Source organism: Hyperolius riggenbachi, chromosome 5, assembly GCF_040937935.1.
Source record: "Hyperolius riggenbachi isolate aHypRig1 chromosome 5, aHypRig1.pri, whole genome shotgun sequence".
Lineage (NCBI taxonomy): Eukaryota > Metazoa > Chordata > Amphibia > Anura > Hyperoliidae > Hyperolius > Hyperolius riggenbachi.
Genome location: NC_090650.1, coordinates 322,026,815 through 322,043,292, shown reverse-complemented (window position 1 = coordinate 322,043,292; position 16,478 = coordinate 322,026,815). Strand labels below are relative to the sequence as shown.

General features: G+C 44.7%; 1 protein-coding gene across 1 annotated transcript in view; it reads right to left on the bottom strand.

Moving 5' to 3' along the window:
* LOC137518874 (regulator of MON1-CCZ1 complex-like) overlaps positions 1 to 15,361 on the bottom strand; it is a 49,095-nt gene extending 33,734 nt beyond the window's left edge. Inside the window, exons 1-4 of the mRNA XM_068237268.1 lie at positions 15,277 to 15,361; positions 8,403 to 8,459; positions 7,571 to 7,657; positions 1,472 to 1,612 (exon numbers count right to left, since the gene is read on the bottom strand). Of these exons, the coding sequence (XP_068093369.1) occupies positions 1,472 to 1,612; positions 7,571 to 7,657; positions 8,403 to 8,459; positions 15,277 to 15,360 (369 nt within the window). The 5' untranslated portion in view covers position 15,361. The remainder of the gene's footprint in view (positions 1 to 1,471; positions 1,613 to 7,570; positions 7,658 to 8,402; positions 8,460 to 15,276) is intronic.
* Positions 15,362 to 16,478: the final 1,117 nt, after the last annotated feature.

Here is a 16,478-nt window from a genome sequence, read left to right as displayed (position 1 = left end):
TTATGAGTGAACATGGTACGTAAAGATTGTGAGCACAGATTAAAATGAGGCCTCGGTGCATGATATAATATACTTAAAGAGGAACGGTCGCGAAAATCTTAAGATTTAAAACACATACACATAAGAACATTTCTTCATGAGTAAAATGAGCCATAAATTACTTTTCTCCTATGTTGCTGTCACTTACAGTGGGTTGTAGAAATCTGACATTACCGACCAATTTTGGACTAGCCCATCTTCTCATAGGGGGGTTCTCACGGTTTTCTTTATTTTTAAAAGCACTTAGTGAATGGCAGTTGCTCCATCCAACTGCCAAAATAGTGTGCAGCGAGCAGTGAGGCTGAGAATCCCCTATGGAGAAATGGACTAGCCCAAAATCTGTCAGTAACGTCAGATTTCTACTACTTATTGTAAGTGACAGTAACATAGGAGAAAAGTAATTTATGGCTCATTTTACTCTGGAAGAAATTTACTTCTTATTTGTATGTGATTAAAATTTTAAGATTTTCGCGACAGTTCCTCTTTAATTACTGATTTTAGTACAATTGTAAGGTACCAGCATGTATAGGGCTAGTTCTCAAGGGCTTCAGCAGAGCTTTAGTTCGGCGCCACTTCCTAATGCCGGCATTTCAATGTCAGAATTTAGATGCTAGCATTTGAAGGCTTTTGGGAAGCCTTTAAGGCTAGCAGTTCAGGTCTCTACAATTGTTTCTTAGCATGTACCGCCTCTGAAAGCAACATGTGGTTTTCAAGATGAGATGCAACACCGGGATCTAACGCCAGGCTTTCATGAAAGCCTGCAAAAAGCCAGCTCTAAACGCTCCCATTCACTTGAATGGGACGGTGGTAGATTCCAAAAAACGCAAAACGCCTCAAAAACGCCCATGTGAACCAGCCCTAAAGCTGTTACTTTATGATTATGCTAACAGTAAACTAGCTACAGTGTGTTGCGATTCCTCTTTAGAAGCCTTGGGAACCTTTTGGAGACACAGCTTTCAAAGCATTTTCTCCAACCCAGGTGTAAATTGTCCTAATTCTTGTGCAAATATAATTAGCACTACAGCAAACTAGCCGACGTATCTGTACAGGACAGCCAGCGCTGTCACCCTAGAGGATTGCATCCCGATCTCCGATGGGCGACATAAGTCAGGCGTTGTGTATGCAGCTTAAAACAACATTATAATAATAAGCAGACTGATTGAATACCTTGTATCTCTAAGTATATTGCATGATTGACCATGCTTGATTATAAGCACACTGACACATTAAGGTGACTCTGCAGTGAGAGGGATACAAGGCTGCCATATTTGTTCTCTTTAAACAATGTCAATTAAAATGTAATGCACCACTAGGATGGCTGGGTCAGAAAGATATTTCAGTCTGTGAATTAAAGAAAGCAATGCTGTGAAGGCATGAATATTGTGCTTCTGCCAAGTCATAAAATGCTGCAATATTGGGGGATCTGTCTCACCCTGAAATAGAATGGCTGCAGCACATTGCAGAGGCTGGCAGTGGATAACAGGATAACAGTACTCTCTGGACAGTACATGTACCAATTTACATTAATATTCTGATTCTTCAGTAACTTTAGCGACCGCTTTTCAGGCAGGACCTGGAAAAACATAATAGAATATTTACAAAAACTTTGAACAGCAAGGTTTGCTTATAAATAATTGACATTTTACATGTAAGAGAACTGTTCAAGCTCAAAGCATTTAACATTCTCACCATATTCACACAATGTCAGTGTGCAAACATTGGTCATTGATTTGCTTTAGCTGCAGCTGCTTGACACCGAAAACAATTTAACCTGTTAAACAACCACTCCTAAAGGGGCCCATACACCTATCGATTTTCCTGCCGATATACAGCCGATTCGATCACAGTGATCGAATCAGCTGTGAAATCGCCGCGCACACCGCTGACAGAACGATCGATTTTCGTCCGAAATCGATCGTTCCCATCGATCCGTCCATGCGGAACATTTTCCTCGATCGCCGGCGGGTCGGGAGTGCGTCGATAGCGGCGTTCGAAGCAATACAGCGGTTATAGATTACCTGTTCCGCCGGCGCGACTCCCCTGGTCCCGGCTGTCTTCTTTCTGCGCTGGGTTCCGGACCGTTCCTGCAGCTACACAGAACTTCCTGTCCCGGCAGGAAGTTTAAACAGTAGAGCGCCCTCTACTGTTTAAATTGGCCCTGGACAGGAAGTTCTGTAGCAGCAGGAACGGACCGAAGACCAGTGGGGAAAGAAGACAGCCGGGACCAGGGGAGTCGCGCCGGCGGAACAGGTAATGTGTGCAGGTGGGAAAAGGGGGGGGGGGGGGGCAGCTCCACAGATTGTGATCGGTTTCAGGCTGAAATCGATTCACAATCTGTTTGCAGTAAAGGTGGCCATACGATCCCTCTCTGATCAGATTCGATCAGAGAGGGATCTATCTTTTGGTCGAATCTGATAGCAAATCGACCAGTGTATGGCCACCTTAGGTTTGATGCCCCCATCTGTGTCCTGTTTATTATGTATGGTGCTAGTCCGTTGGTATGACCAAGATGCATGACTTTACATTTTTCCACATTGAATTTCATCTGCTATTTACTTGCCCATATAGCCATCCTATCTATACAGATTCTTCTGCAATATAATACTTTGTACTTGTGCGTTGATAATTCTCCACAACTTTGTATCATCAACAATATAGAAACTTTACTTTCTACTTCACTAACTAGGTCATTTATAAATACATTGAAGAATACTGGACCTCTAAGGCAGTGGTTCCCAACCTTTTCTGGGCCGGGGAACACTTTCTGACCATATTTTTCTCCGGGGAACGGCGGCGCGGGTGTTTGCGCGACCTAGTGGACAGTGCCGTGCTATGGGGGGGGGGGGGGGGGGGGGGCTGCATAGCTAGCATAGTTGCCCCAGTATAGGGAGTTTAGTTGCCCCAGTATGGTTAGTATAGTTACCCCAGTATAGTGCCCCAGTATGGTTAGTATAGTTACCCCAGTATAGTGCCCCAGTATAGCTAGTATAGTCCCAGTATGGATAGGTAGTGCCCCAGTATAGCCAGTAAAGTGCCCAGTATAGCTAGTATAGTGCCCAGTATAGCTAGCATAGTGCCCAGTATAGCTAGCATAGTGCCCAGTATAGCTAGCATAGTGCCCAGTATAGGTAGGTAGTGCCCCAGTATAGTGCCCAGTATAGCTAGTATAGTTGCCCCCAGTATAGCTAGTTTAGTTGCCCCCAGTGTAGGTAGTTTCGTTGCCCCCAGTATAGCTAGTTTCGTTGCCCCCAGTATAGCTAGTTTAGTTGCCCCCAGTATAGCTAGTACAGTTCCCCCCAGTATAGATGCCCAGGAGGGGGGGAAGCAGCGCTAGAAGGAGGGGCAGTGGAGGCAGCGGTGGGGAGGGGGGAAATATCCCCCCCCCCTCCCTCACCTGGGACCCCTCCTTCTGCCTCTCTCCCCCTCCGTTTAGCGGTGGCAAGTGCGGCTCAGCGGCGGGGAGGCATACGGAGAATTACTCACCACTTCTGCGTTCCAAGCGCCGGCAACGTCATGTCGTCACACATCTCCGCCTTCAATACCGCCCACTGTGCTTCCGCTAATCAGGAAGAACAGTGGGCGGCATTGAAGGCGGAGATGTGTGACGACTTGACGTTGCCGGCGCTTGGAACGCGGAAGTGGTGAGTAATTCTCCGTATGCCTCCCCGCCGCTGAGCCGCACTTGCCACCGCTAAATGGAGGGGGAGAGAGGCAGAAGGAGGGGTCCCAGGTGAGGGAGGGGGGGGGGGGATATTTCCCCCCTCCCCACCGCTGCCTCCACTGCCCCTCCTTCTAGCGCTACTTCCCCCCTCCTGCACCCTAAAGTAGGTACAGGTCTGGCGAGAGGCCAGACCTGTACGGCACACCGGGCAACATGCCGCGGCACACTAGTGTGCCGCGGCACACTGGTTGGGAAACACTGCTCTAAGGGACCCCACTGCTAACAGGCATTCATTTTGAACTCAATTGAACACAACTCTTTGCTACCTGTCCATTACCCAGTTCCCTATCCATGCACATAGACTCTTCCCCAGTCCTTGCATCATCAACCTCTGTGGCAGACAGTTGCAGGGAAGAGTATTAAAGGCTTTTGCAAAGCTCAAGTAGATCACATCTACAGCACTCCCAATATCCACAGTAGAATTCCCCATCTTTAAAGAGACTCTGAAGCGAGAATAAATCTCGCTTCAGAGCTCATAGTTAGCAGGGGCATGTGTGCCCCTGCTAAAGCGCCGCTATTGCGCCGCTAAACGGGGGTCCCTTCACCCCCAAACCCACCCCCGCAAGACTTGGTCTCAGACTTGGTCGTTCGTGGAGGCAGGGCTAACGGCTGCAGCCCTGCCTCCAGTCGCGTCTATCAGCGGCGCATCGCCGCCTCTCCCCCGCCCCTCTCAGTGAAGGAAGACTGAGAGGGGCGGGGGAGAGGCGGAGATACACGCTGACAGACGCGCGTGGGGCAGGGCTGCAGCAGTTAGCCCTGCCCCAACCAGGAAGCGCTCCCCCGCTGCACCGAGGGGATTTGGGTGAAGGGACCCCCGTTTAGCGGCGCGATAGCGTCGGTTTAGCAGGGGCACACATGCCCCTGCTAACTATGAGGTCTGAAGCGAGATTTATTCTCGCTTCAGACTCTCTTTAAAGAGAACCCGAGGTGGGTTTGAAGAATGCCATTATGACACAGAGGCTGGTTCTACATACTATCACCAGCCTCTGTGTCTGTACTGTGCTCCCCCTGCACTCTGCTGTCCCCAGAAAACAAAAAACGCAGTGCTAGCGACATGCAGCTTTGTGCTTACCTTTGTGCTGCCATTCACCGCCACTCCCCCACCTCCTCTATATTGCGGCTCCTCACCTGCGTCCCTTCCCTCCCCGCCTCCATAAGCTGATTAGAGGGAAGAGACTCAGACGGGGAGCGGCGCTATAGAGGAGGCGGGGGAGCGGTGGTGACAGGCAGCATTAAAGTAAACAGCCTGCTAGTGACAAGGTGCATGTCGATAGCACTGCGTTTTTTTTCTGGGGGACAGCAGAATGCAGGGAGGGTCTGGGGGGGAGAGGGGGCAGAGTACAGACACAGAGGCTGGCGATAGTATGCAGAACCAGCCTCTGTGTCTTAATAGCATTCTTCAAACCCACCTCGGGCTCTCTTTAAAAGCAGAGCATGTAATGCTAGGTACAAACAATGCGTTTTTTCAGTTGATTTTCCGTCCGATCAATTTTCAGTTCATTTTACACACAAAAAAGCTTGGGAAGGAAAAATGAATCAACTAAGGTTATTATATTCTAAAAATAATCATTTATTTATAAATCCATAATAAAAGATTTTAAAAAATAGCCAAGGCACACACACATAGCAGGAGATGCACTGATTCCATGTCTATTATTTCAACCACCTGGACCCAGGTTAACACCTGTCAATGACTCGTCAGTCATATGAAAAAAGCCATAAATAACCAGAAAAAAATGCATATGTGAATATTTTTCTACTGTACAGCTTTATATGCATATGCATTTTTTTTTGGTTATTTATGGCTTTTTTCATATGACTGACGAGTCATTGACAGGTGTTAACCTGGGTCCAGGTGGTTGCAATAATAGACATGGAATCAGTGCATCTCCTGCTATGTGTGTGTGCCTTGGCTATTTTTTAAAATCTTTTATTATGGATTTATAAATAAATGATTATTTTTAGAATATAATAACCTTAGTTGATTCATTTTTCCTTCCCAAGCTTTTTTGTGTGTAAAATTTCGATATAAGGTCTTAGACCTGGGAAGCATATCAAAATTAAAAATATTTAGGACCTTTTTTGTTAAACAATTTTCAGTTTAATTCACTTATCTTTTCTTATCAATGTCCATTCACCTCTATGAGAAATCAACCACAAAAATGATCGTAAATAATATCAGACATGACGATATTTATCTATTGAACCATCTATTTGCCGAAAAAAGTATGGTGTGTACCTAGTCAAACAAGACCTGTCCTTGGTAACCCCACGTTGACGCAGAGAAATGAGATTATGCTATCTAGCCATGTCCTATAACTTTGTGACCAGGGTTAAATCCAGTTAGTTTTGGTTAACTATTCTCCCATTTGTAAACATCTACACCGCTTCATACTGGTATGCATACACTGGCATGTTTGTGCCCTTGGGAGATTAGTTTGGATGCACTCTTGCCCCATGAGACAGACAGACATGATGTGCGCTCCTAGACAACTTTAAAATAGGTTGGTGCATAGTATGCAGGTTACAGAAACCTCTATACTGCAGTTTGTGACTCAACAGAACTATGTACATTTTTTTTTTTGTAAACTAGGATCTCTGACTTTTAATTGTCTCTATGTACACAGTAACTATATACTGAATTGAATGCATTGGAGCAGCTAGTGTGAGTAGCGTCTGTAGAAAGTGTCAAAGTTTCTTTTGCTGTCTGACATTTGGTCATACCCCCTTTAACATCTCCTTTTTTGCCTAATCTTGTTTAAAAGACACCGGAATTGAGATATATGGAGGCTACCATATTTATTTCCTTTACAATACTAGTTGCCTGGCAGTTCTGCCGATCTTTTATGCATCAGTAGTATCTGGATAATGCTGGGCATACACGGTTCGTTTCTGCCGCTCAATCGTTTTTGCCGCTCGTTTTTACAGTTGATTCTTTTATCCTCCGATCGTTTCTCTTATGTTTTTCCAATCACTTCTATTAGAAATCGAGCGTTGAAACAATCGAACATGTTGGAAATGATCTAGCGAGCCATCTATCTGCGGCAGAAACGAACCATGTATTTCCAGCATAACACACCTGAAACAAACATGCAGCATATTCAGTCAAACTTGACTTTAACTTTAACATCGGATCTGCATGCCTGTTTAAGGTCTCATGGCTAAAAGTATGAGAGGCAGAGGATTAACAGGACAGCCAAGTAATGTGTATTGCTTAAAAGGAAATAAATACTGCAGCCTCCATATCACTCTCACTTCAGGTGTCTTAAAGGGACACTTAAGTGAGGAAAAAAAAATATCAGTTTTACTCACCTGGGGCTTCTACCAGCCCCCTGCAGCCATCCCGTGCCCTCGCAGTCACTCACGGATCCTCCTGTCCCCCGCCGCCAGCTAGTTTCGCTCTCACTGACAGGCCCTGACAGGGAGTTTGCGGGCTTTCTGTGCCTGCGTACCCTTCTTCATGTTCCCGTCCTCAATAGAGCCCTGCACAGACGCAGGACGGTATTGCGGGCGGGAGCACAAAGAAAAATACGCCTGGCCAGGCCTGTCGGCAAATACGAAACTAGCTGGCGGCGTAGGACAGGAGGTTCCGTGAGTGACTGCGAGGGCACAGGATGGCTGGAGGGCCTGGTAGAAGCCCCAGGAGAGTAAAACCTATTTTTTATTCCTGCCTTAAGTGACCCTTTAAGAGCCTCGGTTTGGTGGATGATCCCGGAATTTATATAATGCTATCCTTTCAGAAACACAACTGCAGTTTATAATATTTTCCATACGTGGCGCATGCTATGAAATTATTTTTACACATCATACCTGATAAAATTCAATTCCTTGGTCCGTTATGAAAACAATCTCGGTAGCACTCGTCCAGCAAAACCCCAAAATCTTGGCATTTTTTGTCTTTAGTAGATAGGAAAAAAAATGTTTAATTGGTATAGCTGTATTTGAAAAATATTTTCATACAAAGCAAACTTTTCCTAAGCTCAAAACATACAAGACACAAAAACATACATTTCTTAAAGGGATACTGTAGGGGGGGGGGGGTCGGGAGAAAATGAGCTGAACTTACCCGGGGCTTCTAATGGTCCCCCGCAGACATCCTGTGTTGGCGCAGCCACTCCCCAATGCTCCGGCCCCGCCTCCGGTTCACTTCTGGAATCTCTGACTTTAAAGTCAGAAAACCACTGCGCCTGCGTTGCCGTGTCCTCGCTCCCGCTGATGTCACCAGGAGTGTACTGCGCAGACACAGACCATACTGGGCCTGCGCTGTGCGCTCTTGATATCAGCGCGATCGAGGACACGGCAACGCAGGCGCAGTGGTTTTCTGACTTTAAAGTCAGAAATTCCAGAAGTGAACTGGAGGCGGGGCCGGAGCATCGGTGAGCGGCTGCGCGGGCACAGGATGTCTGCGGGGGACCATTAGAAGCCCCGGGTAAGTTCAGCTCATTTTCCCCCGACCCCCCTACAGTATCCCTTTAAGTCAACTAAAAAACCTAAATAGTTCAAAGACAAATATTACCCATGTTTGCATAACACAATGGAATGCACTGACTGCACTCTGCCTGAAGAGGGGGCTCAGATTAGCCCAGCCTTAGAACAAAGAACATATTGACTGAGCAAGTTAAACACAAGATACACGGCTTACCTTACATTCTTGTGAATACTCTAGCTGAGAGTAATCTTGAATTAAATTGATGAAGTCCTACAAAAAAAATAAAAATGAAAATAATGTACATGATTAAAATAGAACGGATTAAAAAAAAGTGCTAGAACAGTGTTAAGACTTATAAACACCATGCAATTTTCAGCTTGGCAGGTATTTTCCTGTTGATTGATAATTTTCAGCATGTACGATCTGCTTCTGATCGAAAGAGGGATCAATTTTGTGCAGTAGTGTTCTCAAAATCTCTCTCTTAAATCGATCGGAAGCAGATCAGACATGCTGAAAATTATTGATCAATCTGATGGGAAAGATTGTGCGTAAGCTTAATTTCAGTGGCCAGGAAATAAAAATCCACCCCATACAGCACTGGACTACCTTATTATTCAGAAGAAGAAAATAAATGGTAGCCAGTACAAAAGTGCTGTGTTGAGAATCATTTGGAAGCATATCAGAGCAATGGAATAGTCTGTCTATGGAGTGTATGTTTATATTCAACCCTAAGGATTTATGATGCAGGCTGTGCCAATAGAATATCAGTAACATACCGTTATGCTACCAACTTAGCGATGGTTCTTTCTCAACTGGTGCATTCCTGATTGTACTCTTCTCTAAACTCCTACAACCCTATGCCTCCTACAGCTATAGCTAACCCTCCTATTAATATGCCTAACCCTAACCTTGCACATAGCATGCCGAAGCTTACCAATCACTATGTGGTGCTTGCTGTAGACTTGTTCCCTTTGCTGCTCCCTGCACCAAAATCAATGACCATGCAGCCCTGCCTGCTAGCATTGTATTGGGCTTTATTCTTTCTGCAGCTTTTTTGGCATCTTTCTCCTCCTGCTCTGCTTTTCTCCCTGCAGACTCTAAAGCAGGTTTCCCCTCAAAGACACATACTGACCTCTCCTGCAATCTTGATTCCTTGATCCATTCAACACTCAGATTCCTAACTGGTTGCCCGATTCATATACTGTACTTTTCAGAACATAAGACGCACTTTTTGTCCCCCAAAATTTGGTCATATATTCTAAAGATACGGAAAAATCAATGCAGAGTGCACAGGGAAGCTACTGCTATACTTTACCTGCTCCTGCAGCTGCGATCCTTTCCCCTGGCTCATGCAGCAATCCTCTTCTGCATTCTCCTCTCCTCTTGCATGGTGAACCTCTGCAGTGGCAGCGGTAGGCAGACACCGGCCGCCTAATGCGTGCACCAGTAGTGTACAGAGATGGCTTGGATGCAGGCAGCGGTATGGAGGAGCCGGCTGTTCAGCATAGCAGTAGGCGGCTGGTGTCCTGCCTACTGCTGCCACTGAAGAGGAGCATGCTGCAGGAGCCAGGAGGAGAGGACATGCAGGAAAGGATCGCTGACAGAGCCAGGGGAAGAGGATCTTGGCTGCAGGAGCAGGTAAAGCATAAAAGTGTATTGTAGGATAGTTTAGATTAGTTAATTGTAGTGTAGTTTAGCGCAGTGCAGTGTAGTTAAAGTGGATCCGAGGTGAACTTTTACACATTGCATAATTGTGTTCCTTTCCTATTGTTTATAGGGCATTCCTCAAGCCAAATACTTTTTTGTTTTTGTTTTAATACTCTAATTCCTTATAAACTAAAAAAGCCACGCCCACAGGTTTTTTTCAGAGAGCCTTGGCAGTAGCAAGGGCTTATGGGAGCTCAGTCTGGGCAGGAGGGGGAGGTGTTACTAGCCATTGATTTCAGAGGCAGAGGGGAGGAGGAGAGGGGATTAGGCTGATGGCTCAAGATACAGATAAGCCTGCCTCTGTGTAATGTTTACAAACAACATGGCTGCTGTCGTATCACAGGAATAAATAATCATATTCTATTAAAACTGTTTGCAGCTAGATTTGCTGTGTAAACCATCTAAACTTTAGATAAGATATATAGACAAGTTACTTGTTATAGTTGTTTTTTCATCTCGGATCCGCTTTAAAGGAGTTGTCAGGCAAAATTTAATAAAATAAACGCTACTTACCGGGGACTTCCTCCAGCCCCAAGCTCCCAGGACCTCCCTTGCTGCAGCTCTGCCCGCAGCCGTTTGCCGGAGCTCCGACCCGGTCCCCGGCGATGACGTCAGAGCGACCTGGAGGTCGCTCTGTACTGCGCAATCGGCGCTGTCAATCGCCGCCACTAGGGCCAGAGCGTACTGCGGAGGTGAAGTAGTTCTGTGCCTGCGCAGTCTGCTCCAGCCCACGTGGCGGTGATTGACAGCGCCGATCGCGCAGGCGCAGTACAGAGCTCCAGGTCGCTCTGACTTCATCGTCGGGGACCGGGTCGGAGCTCCGGGAAACGGCTGCGGGCAGAGCTGCAGCAAGGGAGGTCCTGGGAGCTTGGGGCTGGAGGAAGTCCCCGGTAAGTAGTGTTTATTTTATTAAATTTTGCCTGACAACTCCTTTAAGTGCAGTGTAGTGTATTGCTGTGTAGCTTAGTTGGTGGGCAGCAGGGATCAGTGTATTGTAGTGTAACTGGTAGGGAGCCACAGGGCTTAGTGTAGTGTTGCTGGGCAGTGTAGTGTAGATAGAGTAGTTCAGAAACAGTTTTTGGGGGGTTAAAGGTCCATAAGATGTCCCTGGACCATAGACACACCAGGTTTAGTTTATTTATTTTTTCCTGATTTTTGTGTGTCTTGCTTCTTTATGCTGGAGCGTCTTCTATTCCGAAAAATGCGGTAGCTCTAAAGATACAATTATACATTACAATATAAAATAAACCCAACTGAACACACCATATCCAGGCTCTTAAAGTGAACCTAAAGTCAGTGAAAAAAAATGAGATTTACTCACCTGGGGCTTCAGCCCCCTGCAGCCGATCGGTGCCCTCGCAGCCCCGCTCCGATGGCCCAGGACCCGCCGGCGAACACTTCCGGTTTGGCCGTCACCGGCCGACAGGCATGGAAACGCGAGTGATTGTTCATGTTCCCAGCCTGTATATCTCCCCCTATGCTGTTATTGCGGCCTCCTGGTTGACCAGACCTCCTTATTGACCGGACCCTCTTGAAGCTTGCACCTGTGCATTTTCATGCATGAATGTGGCCGTATTGCACCTGCTCAAGCACGGCCAAGCCTATGCACTAAGCCAAAGCTACTCGCATACGAGGCACAGTACAGCTGTGCTCATATACAGTGGAAAGACCACGCCGAGCACAGCCACGCAAACATACCCAACAAGCTGTTGTTGGGTATGTTTCTAGGGTTCTGCACATGGGGGTGGCCAGCACTGAGAAGCATCTGAAAGGTACAGAGGCTTCCGTTTACTTAAGTATCTCTTTTTAAAGTGACACTGAAGCAAAAAAACCAAAACCTCATGATAATGAATTGTATGTGTAGTACAGATAATTACCCCCTTCAGTACTAGTGGTCTCTGCCCCCTTAAAGCAGTAGGATCAGCCATACTATACCATGGAAAAAAACACATATATAAGTAGATAAATACTTGATCTGCTTATATAACACATGTATTATACTGTCCACGTTTTGATTTCAGTGAATATTATATAGTAAATTACGAGAATTCTGTTCCTGGTGGGGGCCATGTCTTTTGCCCACAGTTAAGACTAACTCGTGATGTCATTTCTGCCCTTTACTTTTTTTCTTGTCTCCTCCAATCGCTGAGTCGCCTCAGCCTTGCTTGTAAACACAAGTGAGTAGGGGATTAGGTTTCAGATAAGAAACTTGCAGGGAAATAAAGGGAAGAGGAGGAATAGATTATAGATAAAAAGAACCCCCAGCATGCAACTCTTTGGCACAACTACTAAAGGGCCAGTGCTCCTGAAGTATGTGATAACTCCAAACCATAACAGCAGAAAAAGTTTTGCAAGTTTTGAATGCAGGATTAGCATCTTTATCACTTAATACACTCAGACCAGTTGCTGTTGAAATTTTATTTTTATGGTGACGATACCGCTTTAAGGACCAGAGACCGCTGGCACCAAAAACCGCTGCTACCGCCGTCCACCAGTCGCCTCAGCCCACCCACTCACTCTGCTGTCCCTATTACAGCAGAGCTCTGTGAGCCGGTCAGGAGCTGCTTTCATTGGCTCCTGACCCTGTGATCAATGTAAGCCAATGGGATTTACTCACACTGATGACAGGGTCAGAAGCTTCTGACCGGCTCACAGATCTCTGCTGTCATACCGACAGCAGGATTAGCAAGCTGGGGCGAGCAAAGAGCGACACAATTGGTGAGAGCAACGAGAGCGGCGAGGTGAAAGCTACGCTTTGGCAGGAATAACAGCCACCAAACAGGGCGCAGATTTCAATTACCACCGTCCAGAAGCGGTTAGCAGAATGGGATTTTTATTTTCAGTTAAAGGTTTTTTTTTTTTTGTTTTTTTTTTTAAACATTGCATCATTCTGTCATATTTGCAATTACAAACAACACTATGAAACAGAGCAGAGCTAATGAACCTTTGAACTCCCCTTTAGTAAAACCTTATCTGAAGCTGCCTCTCACTGTATCTTTGATGTATACATGCTTCAGAAAATAGGTCTCTGACCCAAGTTGGGTCGGAGAGCTCAGAGAAGCTCTTTTGAATAAGTGAGTGAAGTTTCTTAACTCTTCCTGTACAGTAAACAATATGAAACTCTATTCTTTGTTAATAATGTTCTATTTCTTAGCTGTTCTACACATATAATTCATTACAGTATAATATTTTCACTTCACATCCCCATTTCTACCTCCTAGAGTACACTTTATGGGCTGGGTTTGAAACTTAACATCCAGGGCTGTGGAGTCGGTACAAAAATCTTCAGACTCCAATTCTTCAGTTTATGATTTCTAGACTCCTAATTTGCATATAACAATCTTGTTGATTGAAAGTATAACATAAAAGGCATTCAATCACTGCCAAAGTTTAGAAATGTTACACTACCGTATATTAAAATGGCATTTGCTTTTGCGAATAAAAAGCTCCTGGCCAGGAAGCTGACACTATGCTGTCAGCCACCCGGGCCTGTCATTGCCAACGTGACTGCCCCAGCATCTGACTTGTATAATAAGATTCACTGGAGCCCCATACCGGCTGGGTTTCAGCGTGTAGCCCTGCCACCTTGCAGAAAAAGCTAGTGATCTTTTTTACAACCGATATAGAAAAGGCCAGGTCCACTTTCTGCAAGGGGGCAGAGCTATGCGCCGGAACCCAGCTGATAGGAGGTTCCAGTGAACCTTATTAAAAAGGCTGTGTTGGGGTATTCTAACTTATAAGCATTAGAGCACCTCTTTTTTTTTATTTATTTATTTTTTATTTTATGTACACCATTTTAAATAAACGTAGAATATACTGTAGCTGTAGAGTAGCTGCTAAATAAAAATCAAAACTAGTCCTTGGTAAGGGGGTGTAGACAAGAACAAAGATTATCGATCGGGCCCCTAGGCAATCTAACTGTGGGTACATGTAATGTGCAGGTACTCTGCAGGAGAATGAGGGGATTCTTCCTTTATTATGCTAGGTACACACCATACAATTTTGTGTTAGATAGATGGTTCGATAGATAATTTCCATCATGTCTAATATTATTTCCGATCTTTTTCCCATCGATTTCTCATAGAAGTGAACAAAAATTAATAAGAAAAGATACGAGAATGGATCGGACAGAAAATCGACTGAAAAAACACATTGTGTGTACCTAGCATTACACATCCTTCGTGCACGATCTGAACCAGGATTACAGGTGATAGACAACACCTCTGCATTCAATGTACACAACATTCTCAGTGACTTCACAACAGCTCCGCAGGGAGTGCACATGTACCCCTCACCATGTACTACTTCCGGGTCGCTATGACTGGGAGTAGTAGGGCTGCGCTGGGCTGGCGGTGCGCGTCCTTGATCGCGCGCCTGTTGCCGGGCACGTTATGCGCATGTGCGTGATGTCATGAGTGACGTCACGCTCATGCGCAGAGTGCGCCCAGCAACAGGCGCGTGATCAAAGACGCGCACCGCCAGCCCAGCGCAGCCCTACTACTCCCGGTCATAGCGACCCGGAAGTAGTGCAGGCCCATAGAGATTCGCTGGCGAACGGTTCGCTTGCATCTCTAGTAGTGTATAGAACTACTGTGTAACTTAATTTAAAGTCACCAACCCAAAAGGTAGCAACATATCAAATTCATTGATTTCATGAGCAAAACCAGCATCAACACAGAATTATTAGCATCTTATTGACCATTCCTACTAGTGACAAAAATACAGATCAGTCTTTATTCTTACAGCAAAGATGTTATTAATTATATATAAAAGGATTCCTGTGTACACAGACATATAGTCTAAATCAGATTAGTATATAGGACTTTAAAAATATGGTGACTGCTTTATTGCAGCAGCTCAAATAACTTGTTTTGCGGTTGGTTTATCTCATTTTTGTGGACTAAGCACAGCTATTACTTTTATTTATGATGACTATTATCTGAGAAATAGAACATTTCATCATATTTTCTCTTTTAATTACAGTGTAAATTTATTAGGCGTTGGAGTATTTTTTTTTTGCCCAACTCCAGGTACCCAAAACTGCTCTGACTCCACAGCCCTGGTAACAGCAGCCATGGCTGCTAGTGTAACTGCATCATCTGCACAGGTGAAGCACTGGTTTATTAACCCTTGCAATGAAAAACACAAATCAAAAGGGAACACACAGACAACTTCTAAGTAGGATTAGTACTGTATGTACCCATGACTACACATGGGTACACATTAATATTCTGGACATTACAAAAATAATGATTATTCAACACAGCATAAGTGATGGCAAAGGAATGTTTCTTGAGGCTATATTTATATGCGAAATCCCCAAGAAAGCGGACATGAGAACTGCACAGTCTGGTTAATACACAATAACCCCATTACTAACCACAGTCTTAGCGGTCCTCTGCACAGCAAGGATTTTATTTCCCAATGAAAACTTGATGCATTTCACTTCACCCTTGTCTTCCATTCTAAAAAATGAAAACATCACAATTAAAAACTCAACCTGGCCACACATACAGAAGAAGAAACTGCTGCAATGTGGAGATGAAGCTACAGATTAAATATTTGTGACGCTTCTGTTTTCTACTGATTTACCTTTTATGAAGGGGGCTATGAGACTTATTGGGATCCACCTTCCTTGTTTAGATGGTCAGGTGACTTAACATGAGCGGCTAGATCGCGGGACAGTTGCCAGCACCGCTAATAGCCAATGCCGTATCCGGCCTGTAAGCTACCTGCCGCTGGGAGGCCTTTTGAGCAATCATGTATGATGATTCCACGTCCGGATCATGGTCTGTATTAAGTTGCACTGAAACTCAACGCTTATAAATCATGCCTACTTAAAGCGAGATTAAACTCTGACATAATATTCCATAAAAACGTGTTTTCCTACTTTTTATTACCAATACAGTTATTATTTGCTTTTGTACACAAGTACAAGTAAGTTAGAAAATGCCGCAAAACAGGGCTGTGGAGTCAGAGACGAGGAGTCGGGGCAATTTTGGGTACCTGGAATAGGAGTCGGGGGTTTCAGAAACTGAGGAGTCCGAGTTGGATGATTTTTGTACCGACTCCACAGCCCTGCCGTAAATTATTGCTTTTAATAATGATATTCTACTATTCCCTCTTTACTCCCTCTGATCCAGAGTTCGGTGCAGGTAGTGGAACTGTAAGTGCTTTACTTATCCTCCTCCAGGTAGTGGAGTCTCTGTGTCCGGCAGGCGTTCTTCTCTTCTGTGTCTTCCGAGACATGTAATAATAACTTTTTAATAGGCGCCATCAATACAAACTCTCTCTATTGTTGCTAACTGTATAAAAAGGGCACCGTATGAATATAAAACAACTTCATTGCTTGTTATCTTTACCTTTCATTTCAATACCAACTTCATCAATTACAATGACTCATTACCTAACAAATAATAATTTCTAAAATTGTATAATTGTTTGTAAATCTGTCCCCTATGCTTCCTCTGAAAAAAATGGTTAGTATTTTAACTTTTTACACCACAATGAGCAGCTTTCACGATTCTTACCTATGTCAGTTTTTATGTTTTTTCTAAAACTCACTTAAACCTATATTAAAGA